We start from the raw sequence: 13,947 nt of genomic DNA on the forward strand, positions 1-13,947 counted from the left end.
CCTTTATTTATAAACGAATTTACTCATATCCACAAATTATTTATTTTCCGATGGTTTACCATCTGATATTGCAAGTAATTCATCATTAGTCTCATTCAATAAGCAATCAAGAAAAGTCGAATATTGCTGGTTTAGTAAATCGCCGTAGATATATTGAATAAAAGTTAATTGTTTTGAAAATGCGTCCTCAAATTAGGTCACTGTTGAGAAATTATTCATTTCTCTTGAATAAGCACTCGAATAATGGAATTAAGCAGGCAGAAGTACTTAATAGGTTTATTTATCCATCTTATCAAGGGTAAAAGTTAGTTATGAGTCATGATTGAGGAATTTAATGAAAATATTTATAGCATTCGAATGATGTCATCGTCTGAGAGATCAAATGATCCATTGAATTTGACAACTGACAAATCCAACTATGAAGCAACAGCTGGAACTATGAAAGATGGTAAAATAAACAAAATTATGCAAATTCAACTAATTTCTGCAACATCCCTAATATAAAATTTCAGTGAAATTAAAGATCATTGAAAAGATGGGCTTACAGTTTGGATATAATCCATTACAGCATACCCGTGAACATCTTGTTCAATACACTCCGAAGTCAATTGACGAATTGCCACCAAGATCAATGCAAGACAGCTTCACTTCAGCTATAATTCCTTTATCTACAGATGTCAAATTGCGAGAAAAATATGTCGGATTTTTAGGAAGTCTTAGAGTCGGTCGATTGATGGAAGACATGGACTTGTTTGCAGTCTGGGTTGTTCATCAACATGTTTTAGTGCCAAATTTAGAGCCTGGAATTCCATTGCCTTACACTTTTGTGACTATTTTAGTCGATAAAATTGATTTTACTGAAATTGATGGCAAACCTGATGCTGACATTCGTCTGTCCGGTCATGTTAGTTGGGTTGGAAAGTCTTCCGTTGAAGTCGTCGTCTGGCTTGAACAAAGACGCACTGGAAAGTGGAGAAAAATCACGAGAGCATTATTCTTAATGGCTGCACGCGATCCTTGTAATATTAAAGCAGCTGTTGTGAATCCATTAGTTCCGGGCAATGACGAAGAAAAAAGAATTCTTGAAGGTGGTGAAAGTAGGAAGAAGAGACGTCAGGCAATTCAACAATTTGATTTACTTAAAACGGAACCGAATGCATACGAAACGAAACTTATTCACGACTTATTCATTAAAACGATTGATACGAAATCAAAAGCATTTAACAAACGAATTTTGCCACCTGGATGTATATGGATGGAAGATGCTGATTTAAATAACATCATTTTCTCACATCCAGAAGACAGGAACAACCACAATAAGATTTTTGGTGGATTCTTAATGAGACATGCTCTTGAATTATCTTGGGCTTTAGGCTACAGCTTCTCTAAGCGCCGTCCAAAATTGGAACATATTTCAGACATTAATTTTATCAAGCCTGTAGATGTCTCATCACTTATTTCTATGAGTGCACACGTACTTTATACTGAATTGAATTATATGGAAATTGTGGTCATTGCTGAAGTTTTCGATCCAGTCAGCGGTTCACAATCTACAACCAACTCATTCTACTTTACTTACTCAGTTGCTGACACGTTACCACAAGTCATCCCTAAGACTTATCACGAAGCTATTTGGTATATTGATGGTAGACGAAAGTTTAGACACATTATGGACTCAGCAGCTACTCCTTAAATAATCAGTGCAATTTTTATTGATATTCATGACAAAAATTTACAGCTTTAAATGTTCATGCACAAGCTTTTTAAAGTATTTGACATTATTTAACATTATTAATTATTTTTTTGTATGAATTAATAAAATTAACCGTTATGAAAGATATTTGAATGAAAAATTTCTAGCAGTTTGTTTAAAACGGTCGAAATATATTTAAATTTCTTTATTGCAGCTTACAAATTGTGCAATCCCGTCAAACATGATGAAAAATGGTATATTCTCTTCTTAATTTTCCAGTTTTATTAAGTCTAATCTAGGCACTAATGTCTTAATTATCTTGAAATAAATTAATTCTTGCCCTAGCTTTTGGAATATTGATGTAAGTTATCAAAATTTCTCAGCATGGACAGACAAAGTAGCCGAATTATAAAACTAAGCAATTGAAGTAAACAAAAGGAAAAACATAAATACGTGTTAGTTTTGGAAAATTCTTAATTTTAATTATTTTACACAGTCAAATGAGACAAAAATGTCGAGTAATGATGTTCAAACACTTGCGAATTCTATAATAGGAACTTCAATATTGGCAATGCCATATTGTTTTGCAAAAGTAAGTAAAATTAATAAAATTGCCGCAAATTTTTTGAGATTTTTCTAATTTTCTACTTTAATTAACAGTGTGGTGTAATTTTATCTATCCTCTTACTTATATTAAGTACAATTATAACAAGAAAATGTTGTCATTATTTAATCAAAGCCAGTATAGTGACGAGAAGGAAAAATATGGAGTTACTAGGTAAATTCAGTGTAATTAGTTCAATACGTCATCTTAATTAATTCCATTTGATTGATTCTATAGGATTCTATGTATTTGGTAATAGTGGAAAGACTCTTGTCGAGATATCAATTATAGGATTTTTAATGGGCACTTGTATAGCATTTTTTGTTGTCATCGGTGATCTCTGCCCTCTTTTAGTCCAAAAACTGTTTAATTTGCAAAATTACAATCATTATGCACTACGGAACTGGCTGATTATTGCTATAACAATTTTTTTCATCATACCATTATCATTTCTCAAGAACATACAGTCATTGTCATTTGTATGTAAAGCATCAATTGGATTTTACATAATTTTAACACTTAAAACAATACTTGAGTCATTTTCAAGATTTAAGAATGACGACAACTGGTCATCAAACATCGAACTATGGAATTTTTCAAATATTCTGGTTTGCCTGCCTATATTCAGCATGGCAATGTCATGTCAAATGCAGTTATTTGAAGTGTACGAGAACATAACGAGTTTCGATCGGATCCGACAAAACATCTTTCATGCCACTAATATTTGTTTAGTTGTGTACACAGTCATTGGATTTTTCGGATATGTGGCATTTTATAATCAAACATTGTCTGGAAATGTCTTACTGAACTTCACGCCGTCATTTTCAACTGATATTATTACACTTGGATTTATCATGTCCCTTGCATGCAGCTTTCCACTTGTCATTTTTCCATGCAGAACATCATTGGCATCATTAATTTATAGGAAAGTTCATCATTCAGAAATTTCACCTTATGTCCCAGAATCCAAGTACAAGCCATTGACAATTTTCATCATTATATCCACAATGATTGTTGGCATTTTAATTCCATCTGTGGAAGTTGTAATTGGATTTGTTGGATCTACAATTGGTGTCCTTATCTGCATGATATTCCCAGCCATTTGCTTCTATAAAATCATGCAGAGACATACAAGTGAGAAAGTCATTGCACAAGTCATTATTGTTGTTGGATTCATAATTATGATTCTTGGTACTTACTCAAACTTAAGTGCATTGGATACTGCCAAGTCTGGTAGTCATATTGAAGTTAAAGTTCCTGTTTTAAGAATTCCAAATGAGCCAGCTCCACTATTACATCCAAAAGATATTCAAAGATTCCAAAATGATCAGCCTGTGATTGCTAAGGATGTTCCAATAGTTCCACTTGTTCCAATTAAGAACATCAGCGAAGAAACAATTCAAAAACCAGCAACAGTTCCTGATGTTAAGAAAGTTGAAGAAGAAGTGAAAATTTCTGAGGATGGAATCAGAAAAGAGGAACAGGAAATTGCTGCGGATATCCAAAAACCTCCACTAGAACCTGTCAAAAATCCAGAGGAAGAAATAAAAGAGAAAGACAACGAAATCAAAGAACTGAAGGCATCAAAAGACAAACTAGAGAAGGAAGTTCTTGAAATGAAACATGAACTTGTCAAACAGAATCAAGAAACACAGCAACTTGTGCTTAAGAAGTTTGATGAAATTGCTGAAAAGGTTGATAAAATTGAAAAGCAATCGATTGATGGTAAGGAGGATGCCAAAAAACCAGTTCCTGTAAGTTTTAACAGTTTTGTAAAATTTGAATTTTTAACAGTTTTGTAAAATTTGAAATTTCAACGGTTTTGTAAAATTTGAATTTTATCGGTTTTGTAGAATTTAAATTTTTAACGGTATTTTAAAACTTTTTTAATAGATTGAAAAGCATAGCGACGTGGATGAACATGAACACAATGAGGTCAAGCAAGATAGTCCTGAAGTCATCCAAAAAGAACCAATTCAACAGCAAGAACCCGTACTGAAGTCAGAAGACTTGAAAAAAGAATCGAATAGTGCTGAAGAACAGCATAAGGATAAAGACTTGAACACATCGAATGTAAAAGATGTTGATAAAATTGACAAAATTAACGACACTCCACTAGAAACGATCCAAAGTGATCAACAACGAATGGATCCTATTGTTAGACTGATTAAGGATCAAGAACCACTTTCTTATCGCGTCGGTGAGAAAATGATGGAAGAAAAAAAGCACAATTTAAGCATATCGGTTGAAAAGGATAGCAATAAGCATGTTGAGAATGAAAAGCATGAAAAATCTGATAAACTTCCAGAGGAAAAGTCTGATCAACAGATTGACGATAAAAAGCCAATAGAATCTGAAAAGCATATTGAGGACGTCCCGAAAAAGGTTGAAGGTTCTCATGAAAATTTAGATGAAATCCATGAAGACCTCAAGAATGAAATGAGAAAGAAACGAGACACTGACAGTCTCGACGATTTACTAAAATCCAATCCAATTGACCTCCAATTAAAGTCTATAATTAGTCGTGATTTAAAAGCTGTAAACGATGCAGCTAGTGATGACTAAAAATCAAAGTTCCAGTTTTAAATGTCTGCATATTTATTTTATTGTGATAGTTGAGAATATTTTGAATAAAAAATGAAAAATTTGTGACCAGAAATGCTTAATATCGTCGTCTGTCTCTTTCGTAACTTCTGTCACGTTTGTGGTGATAACGGTCGTCATAATTCCTCGATCGTTCATTTGAACGGGATCTCGAACGTCTTCTGTCACGATTTGGCGATCGTTTTCGTTCACGTCGTTCCTCTCGGTACTTTTTACGGAGCGGTGACTCGTCTCTTTTGCGATCCTTGGATTTCTTGTATTTTTCACGGGATGTTGATCGAGAGCGACTTCTTCTTCGGTGATCTGATGAGGATGTATGTTTACTGCTGCTGTGTTTTGGTGGCTCACTAATTTTCTCAGTATCCTCATCGTCTGTCATTACTTCTTGATCCAAATCATCATCAAGGAGGGAAACTTTCGGATCCAGCTCACCACTTTCTTCTAAAACACTTCTCTTTTGGATTCTTGGCAGGATTACATCGCATACACGTTCCTCTCTCAATAATTCGTCAATAAACTCATCCATGTGAACAATTTCATAATGTCCCATTCGATTCTGTCGTCTTAACTTTCGATAATCATTGTAAAGTGGTTCAAGGTATTTGTAGCAATCAACAGCTGATGCAGTGAGTCTTAAATAAAATGCTCCTAATGCACGGACATACTTAAACTCCTCATTCTTGATGAATTCAATAACAATGTCTTTTTCTGGCTGGATCTGTAGAAACTTTAAAACTAGACAAATAAATGGTGTCGGTTTAATGTTTCCACCAAAAACACCGCCTATGAATCGTAATTCCATTGCTTTATCAACCATCAATTCCGCTGTAAGTGCAAAACAGCTTTCTTTCCAATATTGTGAATCATAAATTCTCGATCTGATGATTTTCTCAATGAGATACTGAGGATTAGTTCCGTGGATGTTTTTGGCGTCCTTTAGTGTTCTGTTTGCCATGATTAAATTATTTTTATCTGCTGCACTTCACTAGTTAAATTAAGTTTTTAATTTTCAAACGTTTAGCAGCAAAAAAATGTAAACAAAAAACTGCTATAAATTTCAATTGCTATAAACTGCTGTAACGTTACTCATACTGCTATAAAAATAAAGGAAAATTGATAAAAATTGAAAAATTAATTTTCTAGCTTAAAAGCACTGTGCAATCTATTAAATTGTGATTAGGTTAGTCAACCAGCATAACAGCTAATGATTAACCATTAATAATCATTGATATACATCCAATTTACAGATAAAAATCAGAAATGGCCAAAAATACATCCAGTTCGGCTTTTCGAAAAATTGACGTCGACCAATACAATGAAGACAATTTTAAGGATGATGAGCAAGAGAACCAGCAGTTAGGAGGAATTGATGAAAATGAGATCAATCAACTGCTATTAACACAGAAGAATTGTGATGCACTAAAAATTTGTTTGGAAAACGCCCCATTATTCAGTAAGAATCAGCAAGTTAAGGAACAAGCACTTCAGATCACTTTACGTGTCCTACTATCTATTAAGCCATCACAAATTGATAGTGCATTGGATATTCTTGATCCTGAAACCATTGATACATTAATGAAATACATTTATCGAGGCTTTGAATTCCCACAAGACGGTTCCAGTGGACATTTACTTCAATGGCATGAGAAGGTGTTTGCAAGAGCTGGTGTCGGTTCTATTGTTAGAGTATTGTCTGATACAGCGAGAGCATAAAAAGTTGCCAATGTACTGTTCATTTTTTATATCCTTGACTTTGTAAGTTTATGAGTACCTAGCAGGCACTCTCTTTATTCTTATCCCATTGAATTTATGCTGAATATAATGAACAAATATCCATTTTAAATAAAGTATTAAAATCATTTTTCTTAATAAACTTATTTTATTTTATTTGTCATTTAATGAAAGTAACTTAAATTCCGGAATATCCTCTTGATCACGCATCCATAAAGGACTAGTCAGTAGTTGAGATTTAAGGAAATTGGATCTTTTTAGACAGGTTCCACTACAAAAATTCTTTCGCTCTGTTAAGTCATACACTGTTTTTGTAGCTGATGAGATGTGGAACTGCTGTTTTGGTACCCTAAAACTTAGTTTTATTAGTGACTGGTTCTTTTTCACTGGATCATCGTTAAACTTACTCTTTTATCGGTTCTTTACATAATGGATATCCGCAAAGTTTCTCTATTGCCCTCTCTTCTACAATATCTTGGTAATGTTCCTGATTTATGTCTGCAAGCTGAAATAAATAGAATTAGTTGACTTCTGGATGTTTCGTTGGATCTTTGATAAATTTACCATGTCAAGCATCATTTTCTCATCTTCTATTGGATCAATTAGCTTCTCTACGACTTTTTGTGCCTTTGCATTACATTCTTTCTTCTTTAGGAGTGCTGCTTTTAGCTGTTCCTCACTAAAATAATTAAGAAAACATAATTTTATGAAATTTAATTAAAATATTATCAAAACTCACTTCATTCTACGTAATTTTCTGACAGCTGCTGCTCGCCTTGATGCTGGAGATCTTGGCCTGGGGGATTTTGATCTTGATCGTGGCTCCATTTATGAATTATTTAATTAAACTTCTTAGATGAGAAAAAATTGTTTATTTACAAAAAGATGGATTTAAAATAAATCCTGCGATTAATTCTGGGTTTATTTTTTGAAACTATAAAAATTTGAATTTTTTGTGACCGTTACAGAATGACACATGTTGTAAAGGACGAAAATTGAAATACATCAAGAGTTGTAGCGACGATTATGCACTTTCTTAAGAGATTGATGTATTTCATAATGTTATGTGTGGTTTAAAGAATGTTCTGTGCGGTAAAATGATCTGCACAATAAATTGTAATTAAACAGTTATTTAAACAGTTTTATTTTGGCTCAGTAGATAGGTATTTCCGAGAAATTACTATTCTTGTATAAAGTACGATAGATACAAAAAAAAAATGTGGAAAATATTTGATCAGGTTTATAGAAAGCAATAAAGTCACGCCATAAAATTATTAATAACTTCATATTTATGTTTACGTTTAGGATTAGCATGACAATGACTGAACAGATCAATTAGTCAGTTTACTTAGGAAGTCTTATCCATATACCATTCTCACTTTGACTCATTAAGATACATGGGATGTTTATTGATTCCTAAAGTTATAGCTATGCATCTTAATTTTTCATGCTACTGTACAACATCTCATCATTAAGAGTACGCTACAATTGAGGATCACTTAATTTCAGACCGCCACATTCATATTGCATAACATATTCAAAAAGACCGCTTTGACAAGGAATTCATACAGTACTTCCCCGTTCCAATATTACGTTTTAATGTGAAAAACATCTGAACAGGCATCTGAAATACTGTATATATAAATTAAGTAATAATCATGTCTGTTTCAGTGACAATCATCAATATCAGTTTGCAGGATGTATCTTAAATTAATATCATTTTGTGCAATTTTAATATTTTTAACCACGCATGTATCCACTCAATTAATCAGCAGATGTGGTCCATACTGTCCTGCCAGACAACTTGCCAACGGTCCGGTTTTCAAAGTTCTTGCAACTTTTCAAGGCATTGACAAGTGTGGAAATCATTATAAAAAGACATTCGTCTATCCAATATCCATGACTGCTACATGGATGGAAGCTAAAGCAATCTGTCAATCATATAATTTAGAGTTAGCGTCATTTAAGACACTTGCAGAAGCCAATGCAGTCATTACAGTTGTTGAACGAAATGCCGATTTAGGCCAAAGGGATAATCTGTGGATTTTCATCAATGGAGTCGCTTTAGCTGCACGTTCGTCAACTGAATGGTATTGGATTGATTCTGGAGAAAAGATTGACTTTGTTATGCCTTGGCTTCCAACACAACCTGACACAAATGGAGGAATTGAATGGTATTTAAGTATTGGAAAGCATAGAAAGGAACAGCGCGTTGGATTCAATGACATTCCTGGAACTAACTTTGTTAACACTTTCTTGTGTCAAAAATGTGGTTAATCAGAGGTTATAGCTATATGCTGAACATGTAAAACAGTTTGAATAAAACTTAAAATCATTAAAATTAAAATTTATTCATTTAACATAACTTATTATAGATTCAAAGCCTGTAAGCTTTGTGGAAATTCATTTCGATCTACATTATTACTGGAACAATCATCAGGAAATGGATGTGTCGGACTTCTCAAATAATGTGGCTTAAAATACTTGTCATATTCTTCAGGATGAGCCTTTTTCTCATGAATTTTCCAATTAGCCTCAGCACGAAATTCTCGTCCACAACCATCAACACGACATTTGAATGGAAAGTCTCGTGTATGTCGCACAGCTATATGTTCTTTCATTTTCACTTCTCGATGGAACTTTTTATCACAGTAGCTACATTGAAATTTGTAATTAGTTGAATGCACGATAGTTTTATGCTTGTAGACGCTCAATTTGGATTTAAAGAATTTACCACAAACATCACATTCCGCTCCAGTATTATTTTTATGCTTTTCCATGTGCTGCTTCATAGATGTCTTTACAATCCAATGCTCACAAATTTCACATTTCACTTTTTCTTTGATCTCATTTGAATGTTTTGCTTGCATGTGATGTTTCATTGACACGACTTTAAGTATGGCTGAACAAATGTGACAAATTGTCGTTTTATATTTTGGACTATCGGGATCATGAAGATATTTCATGTGTCGTTGAAGTGTGTACTCGTTTTTAAATGACTCTCGATGACAAACGAAGCATTCAAATGTTCTACCGTCACCTTCTTTATGCATGACATTTATATGAGTATTCAATGCACTGCTAGTTTTGAATATTTTACCACATTGTGTGCACATAAATTCATAATTAGGTACTAGTTTTAGATGAACGATGTTGACATGTTGCTGTAAGATTTTCTTCGTTTTATATTCCTTGCCACACGTCTCACAGCAATGAACTTTTGATCTATCATGCCACTCAATATGATCAAGAAGTGCATATCTTCTTGTGAACTTTCTATTGCAGCACATAAGATAGCCTTTTTCGTCTGGATGGAAATGTTTAAAGTGCTTCCGAATTCTCCAAAATGCATCAAATTTCTCGTCGCAAATGTGACATTTGACTTCCACAAAATTCCTAATTTTCTCCTCACCTTCCGGGTCATGAGATCTGTGTGGACGTTTATTAACATTTTGTTGTTCTTTTTCCAACTTTTTCTCCTTTGGTTCCTTCCAAGATTTAAGTGGTCTTCTTGGAACTTTATACTCAATTCCGTCTATCACAACAAATTTCTGTTTAGATGCTAAAATCTCTGGGGTAAGATCACATTGACGAATGTATCTCACATAAGTTTGAGCCTTTTGTCTTCTTTCCTCAGCTGTTAAATTGGCATCGTCAGTTTCATCACTGTTGCTCTCAAATTTTCTCTTCTTTGCCTTTATGTCCGAAACTTTAATCTCGTCTCTAAGTGTTTTTTCTTCATTTTTCTTTTTCGCAACTTCCCAACTTTGCTTTATCGATTCATCCAATTCCCATTCAAAGTCACTTTCATCTATGCTATCCTTTTGAGTATTATTATGACTGACTTCTTTTTCAACCTCGGAAGTTTTATCAAATCTCTCAATTTTCACCTCACAATCACGCAATTCTATGGCTGGATCATATTTAACAATTTCTGGGTCAAAAATATTATTTTCTTCTGGTTCTGTTATTTCACAAAAATTAATTGGGAATGTATCTATTTGTTCATCCTTGACTTTTGCAATAATATAATTATTTCGGACACGAGACAGAAGATCATAAAAGGATTTGAAGCAATTAAAACATGTTGAGCATACTTGTTGATTAGATTCATTGTTCTTGAGTATAAGCTGTGAAATAAGGAGAAATTTGTCAGTTCCAAATTTGTTTATTTACATTTTTACAACTTACAAATGAACATTCAATATTTTCTCGAATTGCTTGGTCTAATGTCTTTGAATCACTGATTCTTTCAGTTACACTTGTTAGTTCACCGTCACTAGCCTCATTAAAACACAGTACACAGTTTACCATGATTGATTTGTTTCATAATTTATAAAAAAATTTAAATTCAAGAATCTTTATTTTTCAACAATACAAAGGGGTACAAAGGTTCAATAAAATTCATTCAAATTTGAAAAACCCGTTAAAATGAGATTCAATTTAAAAGCACTCAGTAACAGAATAAGCATCTAAAGACTTTCCTTTGCAGTTATTTTTCCATCCATACCATGCTGCATATAAATAAAAAAAATTGTAATTGATGAAAAAATGGAATAATACAAAAAATCGTACCTTCAAATCCATGTCGATTGAAAATCTTCTTTGCACATGTGATATCGTCTGTTATATCGTCATTAAGGAATTCTATGGTAACAAGACACAAAAAAATTAATTACATGATGACAATAGAAAATAATCTGACTTAATCCTTACTGCCACAATCAATATTACAATCTCCACCTGCGCTGCCTACTTTACACCAATATTTATCATTTATTTGAAATATTCCATAGTCATACGATCCATTCTTGTTTTTAGGTCCTTTCGTCCTTGAATTATATGAACTCTCATGTTTAACCAGGCACATCCAATCTGGCAGTTTGTTGCGTGAAAATGTCCCATCAAGCTTTCGTGCAAGCTCACACTTTGTGTAGATTTTTGCGTTTATTTGATTGCTTGTCGCAAAAATTAAAATTGATAGAATTAATAATTTCATTTTTGATTATATTTTGTTTCTTTATTCTTTTTCAGGCAGTTCCTCTGGCGTATGTTAATGCTTTAATGAATACTGAATACAGACATTAAAGTTCTCACTCATTTTATACTCAAATGAATGTCGCTGATAAAGGAATGGAAAAGAGTAATGAATGTTTTATAAGTAAATTTATATGATAGACTAAGACGCATGCAAAAAACAGCAGTTTTAATTGTTTGTTTTGAATTGTCTGTTTCAAATTAGTTCGAGCTGAGTGAGATCGGTCGAGCTGAGTGAGCCGAAAGTGAGACTGAGTGAGACTCGTTACGGTCGAGCTGAGTGAGACTCGTTACGGTCGAGCTGAGTGAGACTCGTAACGGTCGAGCTGAGTGAGACTCGTAACGGTCGAGCTAAGTGAGACTCTTAAGGTCGAGCTGAGTGAGACTTCTTAAGGTCGAGCTGAGCGAGACTTCTTAAGGTCGAGCTGAGTGAGACTTCTTAAGGTCGAGCTGAGTGAGACTCGTATCGGTCGAACTGAGTAAGGCTCGTTCCGGTCGAGCTGAGTGAGATTTCTTAAGGTCGAGCTGAGCGAGACTTCTTAAGGTCGAGCTGAGCGAGACTTCTTAAGGTCGAGCTGAGTAATACTTCTTAGAGTCGAGCTGAGTGAGACTTGTTAGGTTCGAGCTGAGTGAGACTTCTTAAGGTCGAGCTAATTGAGACTTCTTAAGGTCGAGCTGAGCGAGACTTCTTAAGGTCGAGCTGAGTGAGACTTTTAAGGTCGAGCTGAGTGAGAATATCGGTCGAGCAAGTGAAATCCTTACGGTCGATTTAAGTGAGACTCCAACGGTAGAGCTAAGTGAATATTATCTTCAAATCCTACTTTGTTAAATTTGCACAAAGAGTCCAAACTGACACCAAAGTAACCCCAAGCCTCCATAAAATCAGCTAAAAAATTCACAATCACGGGGATTTTTTATTTACTTCTGCTTTATTTTTATTCAAATTATTTTTTCTTAATTTATGCCCAAAGAAAACATAGCAAATAAGTAGTGATAAGAATATTAATGAGTTACAATTGCAATCTCAGAAGAACCGCTCAAATGTTTCATAATAATAACATTTGTAAGGTTCCATTACTCTCTTCCACCCCAATCAAAACAAAGAAAAATGAGAGAATCAGCACACAAATTAGTTTCATTTGTTGATATTTTATCACATGTGCATTAGCCATGCGCAAAATAATCCGAGTAGAAGGGATGAATATTTGGAAATTGGAAAGTAGTCTGGAAATCTCTCTCAAAACAAATCTACACTGATTCGATAGGAAACTGTTCGTCCGATTTTAAATCTGATAGTACATCTATTGTTTCTCATAAGCAAAGGACTAAAAAAATTTCACGTCAAAAGTTCGTGAAGGCATAGAAAAAAAAAGTAACAAAAATAAAAAGAAAATCAAATTGAAAAAAAAGGAACGGAATTTGATCATCTGATAAATATTTAAAGACAAGTTCTCAGAAGAAGTCGTCCGGTGATTCCTTTGATTGAAAATTAAATTCATTTGCGAATTATTGTTAAATTTTAAACGCGGCGGAATTCAAGCCTGACTGAATCTCAAGCACGAAAAGTATAAAGGAACAAAAAAAAAATAATTTTGTGTTTGTCGATAAAAATCAGATAAGGATAAAATGTCAAATCGATTTAAATAAAATTAAATAAAGAACGTGAACACGTTATTGAGTGAATACCATTGTGTACGGATATTCAATATAGGTCTCTGGTGCTGTATAGCAATTTCAAGAGAATGTAAAAAAGTGAAAAATTTCCACACCAATAATTGCATAACAAATTTTTGCGTTTACTTGACAAGAAGGAACGAACAGAGAATAAGAGACCCAAAAAAAATAAAAAGTGTATAGCATACATTAAAAGTAAGCAGCGATAGCGCGTAAAGTAAAATAAAAAAAAAAATTTGCCGCAACCAGCAACACAGCACAAGAAATAAGGAAAAAGCAAAACGATACGAAATGGTATAGAATTAAAGTTAAATGGCAAGGAAACAGCGCGGCATTAATGTGAACATGATGTGATTAAAAATCATAATTTTTCCCGCGTTCTGCAGCAGCTAAAAAAAATTATTTTAAGCCTTAGCCAAGGTATAGGTTAGCGATATAAATTTTCTCCTGATAATTGCTAATTAAAACGGAAAAAATAAACAACGAAACCAGTCAAAAAATCTAGAGACTGTATACTTTTTTTTGTTTTGTATTTCTCTGTACGGAAAGTGTGAGTTTTAGTGCTTTTTTTTTAACTCCTCGTCTACAACCTTAACATTTACAT

At 33.6% G+C, this 13,947-nt stretch overlaps 6 protein-coding genes across 6 annotated transcripts; 3 read left to right on the top strand and 3 right to left on the bottom strand.

The window, feature by feature from the left end:
- The first annotated feature begins 8 nt into the window (after positions 1-8).
- On the top strand, positions 9-1,840 carry LOC139092506 (acyl-coenzyme A thioesterase 9, mitochondrial-like). Its single transcript, XM_070642927.1, has 3 exons — positions 9-298; positions 351-448; positions 513-1,840. The coding sequence occupies exons 1-3, from the start codon at positions 180-182 to the stop codon at positions 1,691-1,693; spliced, it is 1,398 nt and encodes a 465-aa protein (XP_070499028.1). The 5' UTR covers positions 9-179; the 3' UTR covers positions 1,694-1,840.
- A 286-nt stretch (positions 1,841-2,126) lies between these two features.
- Positions 2,127-4,963, top strand: LOC139092518 (putative sodium-coupled neutral amino acid transporter 10). The gene is made up of 4 exons (XM_070642941.1): positions 2,127-2,285; positions 2,354-2,471; positions 2,535-4,051; positions 4,191-4,963. The coding sequence occupies exons 1-4, from the start codon at positions 2,205-2,207 to the stop codon at positions 4,860-4,862; spliced, it is 2,388 nt and encodes a 795-aa protein (XP_070499042.1). The 5' UTR covers positions 2,127-2,204; the 3' UTR covers positions 4,863-4,963.
- On the bottom strand, positions 4,872-5,929 carry Prp38 (pre-mRNA processing factor 38). Its single transcript, XM_070642942.1, has one exon. It carries the CDS (start codon positions 5,854-5,856, stop codon positions 4,960-4,962), a length of 897 nt encoding a protein of 298 aa, XP_070499043.1. The 5' UTR covers positions 5,857-5,929; the 3' UTR covers positions 4,872-4,959.
- A 41-nt stretch (positions 5,930-5,970) lies between these two features.
- Arpc5 (Actin-related protein 2/3 complex, subunit 5) lies at positions 5,971-6,778 on the top strand. The gene is made up of 2 exons (XM_070642930.1): positions 5,971-6,081; positions 6,149-6,778. The coding sequence occupies exon 2, from the start codon at positions 6,162-6,164 to the stop codon at positions 6,612-6,614; it is 453 nt and encodes a 150-aa protein (XP_070499031.1). The 5' UTR covers positions 5,971-6,081; positions 6,149-6,161; the 3' UTR covers positions 6,615-6,778.
- Positions 6,779-8,988: 2,210 nt separating this feature from the next.
- On the bottom strand, positions 8,989-11,096 carry LOC139092508 (transcription factor grauzone-like). Its single transcript, XM_070642929.1, has 2 exons — positions 10,824-11,096; positions 8,989-10,762 (listed from the first exon to the last, which is right to left on the bottom strand). Exons 1-2 carry the CDS (start codon positions 10,944-10,946, stop codon positions 9,002-9,004), a joined length of 1,884 nt encoding a protein of 627 aa, XP_070499030.1. The 5' UTR covers positions 10,947-11,096; the 3' UTR covers positions 8,989-9,001.
- LOC139092510 (lysozyme c-1-like) lies at positions 11,008-11,714 on the bottom strand. The gene is made up of 3 exons (XM_070642931.1): positions 11,349-11,714; positions 11,208-11,279; positions 11,008-11,146 (listed from the first exon to the last, which is right to left on the bottom strand). Exons 1-3 carry the CDS (start codon positions 11,629-11,631, stop codon positions 11,076-11,078), a joined length of 426 nt encoding a protein of 141 aa, XP_070499032.1. The 5' UTR covers positions 11,632-11,714; the 3' UTR covers positions 11,008-11,075.
- Positions 11,715-13,947: the final 2,233 nt, after the last annotated feature.

The sequence above is a fragment of the Chironomus tepperi genome, unplaced genomic scaffold (assembly GCF_022539635.2).
Source record: "Chironomus tepperi strain 1889 unplaced genomic scaffold, CSIRO-AGI_Ctep_v1 contig_305, whole genome shotgun sequence".
Lineage (NCBI taxonomy): Eukaryota > Metazoa > Arthropoda > Insecta > Diptera > Chironomidae > Chironomus > Chironomus tepperi.

Excerpts from the sequence above, each read along its gene's own strand:
- LOC139092506 (XM_070642927.1), top strand. The coding sequence starts at position 180 with ATGCGTCCTCAAATTAGGTCACTGTTGAGAAATTATTCATTTCTCTTG. Across the intron at positions 299-350 it reads ATTTATCCATCTTATCAAGG|CATTCGAATGATGTCATCGT; the intron begins GTAAAAGTTAGT and ends AAATATTTATAG. Across the intron at positions 449-512 it reads AGCTGGAACTATGAAAGATG|TGAAATTAAAGATCATTGAA; the intron begins GTAAAATAAACA and ends ATAAAATTTCAG.
- LOC139092518 (XM_070642941.1), top strand. The coding sequence starts at position 2,205 with ATGTCGAGTAATGATGTTCAAACACTTGCGAATTCTATAATAGGAACT. Across the intron at positions 2,286-2,353 it reads TGCCATATTGTTTTGCAAAA|TGTGGTGTAATTTTATCTAT; the intron begins GTAAGTAAAATT and ends TTTAATTAACAG. Across the intron at positions 4,052-4,190 it reads ATGCCAAAAAACCAGTTCCT|ATTGAAAAGCATAGCGACGT; the intron begins GTAAGTTTTAAC and ends CTTTTTTAATAG.
- Prp38 (XM_070642942.1), bottom strand. The coding sequence starts at position 5,856 with ATGGCAAACAGAACACTAAAGGACGCCAAAAACATCCACGGAACTAAT.
- Arpc5 (XM_070642930.1), top strand. The coding sequence starts at position 6,162 with ATGGCCAAAAATACATCCAGTTCGGCTTTTCGAAAAATTGACGTCGAC.
- LOC139092508 (XM_070642929.1), bottom strand. The coding sequence starts at position 10,946 with ATGGTAAACTGTGTACTGTGTTTTAATGAGGCTAGTGACGGTGAACTA. Across the intron at positions 10,763-10,823 it reads AAAATATTGAATGTTCATTT|CTTATACTCAAGAACAATGA; the intron begins GTAAGTTGTAAA and ends CTTATTTCACAG.
- LOC139092510 (XM_070642931.1), bottom strand. The coding sequence starts at position 11,631 with ATGAAATTATTAATTCTATCAATTTTAATTTTTGCGACAAGCAATCAA. Across the intron at positions 11,280-11,348 it reads TTGTAATATTGATTGTGGCA|AATTCCTTAATGACGATATA; the intron begins GTAAGGATTAAG and ends TTGTTACCATAG. Across the intron at positions 11,147-11,207 it reads CAATCGACATGGATTTGAAG|CATGGTATGGATGGAAAAAT; the intron begins GTACGATTTTTT and ends ATTTATATGCAG.